Here is a 4,668-nt window from a genome sequence, read left to right as displayed (position 1 = left end):
GGATAAACCCTTAGAGTGCACACCCCCAGTGACCTGTTTCTTCCAACTAGGTCCCAATTCCCTGTAGTCCATTCAGCCATAGCTTTTGATGAACATTTCAAATTCAAATGATAACACCCTACCAAGAGCTCTGCTTCCCCAAAATTATTCAAATACTTTGACTTAAACTTAGGTTCATATTTCATTTCAAGAATTAACATTGAATTCCATGCAGTTATACACAATTACAGAATGCTTCTACTTGAGTTTTCTGGGATTTATTTCTTTAAAGTTCTAGACTGTGACCTCCAGTGGTGACACAAGCTCTGGCTCCAAGTGGCAGTGTGGTTGGAAAACTTCTGCCCTTCTTACCAAGAGCGTGGTCCTCAACTGCTTTTCACAGATAGCAATTTCAGCCTCCCCTGTCTTAGTGCTTGTATGAATGCTGAATGCCAAGTATTTCATTAGCTTTGGAATTTTTGTTGCAAAGATATAATTTGTGTTGCCTGAGTTTTATGTCATACAAAGTTTCAAATCACTTTCTTGAATTTCCCTTTTGAAATATCAACATCATCTCATTCTATTACTCCTTTTAATTTTTTGTCTTAATCTCTCATCATTTTCTTTGTTATTGATTCCACTACTCATGACACTCAAATATTGCATGATGTATGCACTAGTTAGTACAAGGCAAGCTGCAAAGCATTTAGAAGTGTGGATAGAAAATGTGGCATTATATTAATCAACCCATACAAAAAGAAACAGATAGATTCAAGAAGCTCTTAACCTTTATTGAGACAATACTCTGTAGGGCACTGTGCTGAGTGTTCCACATGCTCTATCTCATTTAACACAGTATTGCAAGAAAAACATAGGTCCTCAATGCAGGAAATTCCCCACTCAGGAGGGGTAGATTTCAAAACTTTTTTCCAGGATGTCTGCTCCTAAGACAAAAACTTTGCATTGAAGAAAATAATTAATCCCTGGGAGAAATAGCACAGCTACCAGCAAGGAAAACAGTGTTTGTGGAATCATCTTTAAATACCCAGATAGGGTAAGAGGAAATATTTTCTGTAGTAGTCAGTTCTTCAAGAGCAAGATTCATCATGACTAGAGAGACTCACTTGAATGTTTTTCTTCAAACTTTCTATCTCCTGCCCTGAAGACCAGATCATGTTTCTGTAGTGAATCCATTCTGAATTCTAGCCCTGAGTTTTTGGTGAGACATTCAAAGTTTGTTTTGGGAAGGAAAGATTTGAACTTATAGGGACACTTCCTTAGTACCTTTTGATTTGATGTAGGATCATCTGAAAATTCTTTTTCAATACTGTCTTATATTTTAATTTTGAAAGATTCTTACTCTAAGTGTAGGTCACTCTGAAAATGAGATTGCTTCTGAACACCTTCCAGCATCATTAAAATTCTCTAAGACTACTAAGGTAAGTTCTTCAACAGAGCTGGTGCTCATTATTGCTATAATTCATGTACTGTAATTATTACTTTTCAACATTTTTAAATGTAATCATGAGATATTTCACCCCTACCTTAATATTTTGAGAGATGATAAATCTCATTAACCTGATTTAAGAGTGGATAGTTCAAAATTCACAAAGATGAAGCAGTATTTCTCCAGCAAACAGAATCTGTACTTTGCCATGAGACACTCTTTTGCCTACTAAAATAATTCACTGAGGTTAAGACAAAATATAAATGCACCTTCCACACAAAAGACCTAAATATGAATACTAGATGGCAAAGACATTAGGTACCAAGTAAAAAGAACACATATACAACTCTTTCTGGGATCAATGGCTATGGAAAATATAGGGTTTTTTGGCTTCTTCACAAGTAGTATTAAAGAGAATTTCTTCACTGCTCAGTGTGTTAATTCCACACATTTGTTCAGTGCATACAGTTGAAGTTAAACATAAACAAAAGTCATATGCATGCCCTCAGAATGTGTTCATGTAACAATGATTATCACAACAACCCACGAGATGATATTCTTAATTTTCATTCCATAGATAGATGATGTAGATGTGTGCTTTGCTAGAACACTTAGCCCAGGAAAGAAGACTTGCAAGTGGAAGAGCCAGGATTATAATCAGGTTTTCCCTGATACTCATGCCAATTTGCTTAACCACTGTGACAACCTGGGATTTTGCAACAGGGTCTGTAACCCACTTTATAATGGTATTAGAGAAGAATTGTTTGAGAGAGAAAGATGAGGACAAAGGTATCCCTTCAAGAATGGAGAAAGTTTCATTTTCTCAATATTTGAGAGTTCAAATGTGTTACTATCTATGTGTTCTGATGAAATTATTTCTGTAAAATTGCCTCTAAGGTAGCATTTAATAAATTATAATAATTATGTTCATGCCAAATGAGGATTACTCATACAAAATTTCCACAGCATGGCCATATGTGGTGTATTAGTTAAAGCTGAGAATTTCAAAGGTAATACATGTTAAGAATTTGGAGAACACAAATCTATAGAGCAATGTTAGTCATCAATGCCTAGTCTTACAGTGAGGATTAAATCAGCAGACATCTGCAAAAGCTCTTACAACTCCTGAAGAGTTCAATGGGTTTTGGTCAACATTGTCATTGTTCTACCACTGCAAACATTTATCTCCAAGATTGTTTCCTTATCTGTGCAATGAAGTAGTATGTACCACACAGGTTACTTTAAGTATTAAAAGAATCATGTGAGCAAAGCACCTTGTACCACGAAATATAGAGAGCAAACATTGCAAAGTAATGTGGCATTGGCTGTTATGAAGTTCTTGGGTTTAGTCATCCAGCATTATGAATCATTTCACAGTAGTTTTTCGTACTTAAATTTCCTTCACTGTTGCACTGCTCTTCTTTACATCAGCTCTTAGGGAGGGTCTGATACCTGGGGTTCCTGGATCTGGCTGCCACTATTTCACTGAATCTCCATATTTTTCATCCGGTATGCACAATTGCATTTATAAGAGAAATGCCCCAGATTCCCCCTTACTCAAGTTTCTTGTCATACTTGCACTCATTTTCTCAGTTATGTATTGCAGTTTTCCTCTTCCTGAGAATAAAATTGAAAATTGTTAACTATACAAGGTGACCGTTGCATCCATATTCTGTCACCTTAATGGACTTCATTGCCACAATCTGTGCAGATTGTTACTCATATTTAGTCTCCTCAACTTCACAGAAAATTCAGTGTACTCAGATGGGCTCTTGCTTATGTGTCTATAAGTTTCTCATTCACAGATTTTTGACAAAATTATTAACACTCAGGAGACTTTTGGCTCATCTGGAAAAACACAGAATGTTTACCTTTAAAAAAATAAAAACCCTATTAATAAAGAAAAACACTCATCAGATTTCAGAGCACAATAGAATTCAGTCATTTATGTTTCCTTACAATAGAGAAGTTTAATAAATCCAAGGATTTAAAAATTTTTTTTTTCAGGTAAATTAATAAAGTTGCACAGGAAGTACATGATGAACAGAAATGTGACAGAGTTTGTTCTTCTGGGACTTGCACAAAACCCAAAGATGCAGAAAATTATATTTGCTGTGTTTTTGCTCATCTACATCATCACAATTTTAGGAAATTTGGTCATTGTGATAACCATCGTTGGCAGCCCATTGTTTGGGTCACCCATGTACTTTTTCCTGGCCTATCTCTCCTTTATTGATGCCTGCTATTCCTCTGTCAGTACCCCTAAACTGATTGTGGATTTACTCCATGAAAAGAAAACCATTCTGTTCAATGGATGCATGGCCCAAATCTATGGGGAACACTTTTTTGCAGGGGCTGAGATAATTCTGCTCACAGTGATGGCCTATGACCGCTATGTGGCCATCTGCAAGCCCTTGCACTATGCAACCATCATGAACTGGAGAGTGTGCATGCTGCTAGTGGGAGTGTCCTGGATGGGAGGCTTTCTCCATGCCAGCATCCAGCTCCTCTTCATCGTCCAACTACCCTTCTGTGGCCCTAATGTCATAGATCACTTTATGTGTGACCTGATCCCTTTGCTCAATCTGGCCTGCATTGATACCCACACTCTGGGGCTCTTTGTCATTGCCAACAGTGGGTTCATCTGCCTGCTAATCTTCCTCCTCCTGCTGGTCTCCTATGTGGTCATCCTGTGCTCCCTGAGGACACAGAGCATGGAGGGCAGGCGCAAAGCCCTGTCTACCTGTGTCTCCCACATCACAGTGATCCTTTTATTCTTTTTTCCCTCTTTATTTGTGTACTTGAGACCTGCAGTTACTTTACCTATTGATAAGGCAGTTGCTGTTTTCTACATGCTGATAACTCCCATGTTAAATCCTTTGATCTACACCTTGAGAAATGCCCAGATGAAAAGTACCATTAGGAAATTATTTACTAGGAAGTTTCTTTCTGTTGGACAAATAAATATGCCTGAAGACCAACACTGATTTTACTGAGGAAAGTCCCTCTTGAACAACTTTAGCAAGGAGCATTTAAAAGATAAACATTTTTCTCATTAAAAAATTCTTTTGATCAATCTCAGGAGATTTAGCAAATATGGTTTGTGTGTGTTTGTGTGTGTGTGTTTGTGTGTGTTAATTTGCATCATGAATCCTAGTATTCTCCATAAATGTAATTTACCAAGAATTAAAATCAAAGACAAACAGAAAGCTTCTGCTTTCAAGGAAGGAAATATTACTTCA

The 4,668-nt window shown here is 37.0% G+C and overlaps 1 protein-coding gene across 1 annotated transcript; it reads left to right on the top strand.

Moving 5' to 3' along the window:
• Positions 1–3,462: 3,462 nt before the first annotated feature.
• Positions 3,463–4,413, top strand: LOC306638497 (olfactory receptor 4C46-like; the record flags this gene model as incomplete). The annotated part of the gene is made up of 1 exon (XM_079101744.1): positions 3,463–4,413. One exon carries the CDS (start codon positions 3,463–3,465, stop codon positions 4,411–4,413), a length of 951 nt encoding a protein of 316 aa, XP_078957870.1.
• Between the last annotated feature and the right edge of the window lie 255 nt (positions 4,414–4,668).

This window comes from Sciurus vulgaris, assembly GCF_902686455.1.
Source record: "Sciurus vulgaris genome assembly, chromosome: 11".
Taxonomy (NCBI): domain Eukaryota; kingdom Metazoa; phylum Chordata; class Mammalia; order Rodentia; family Sciuridae; genus Sciurus; species Sciurus vulgaris.
This window is presented reverse-complemented; position numbering and strand designations above follow the sequence as displayed.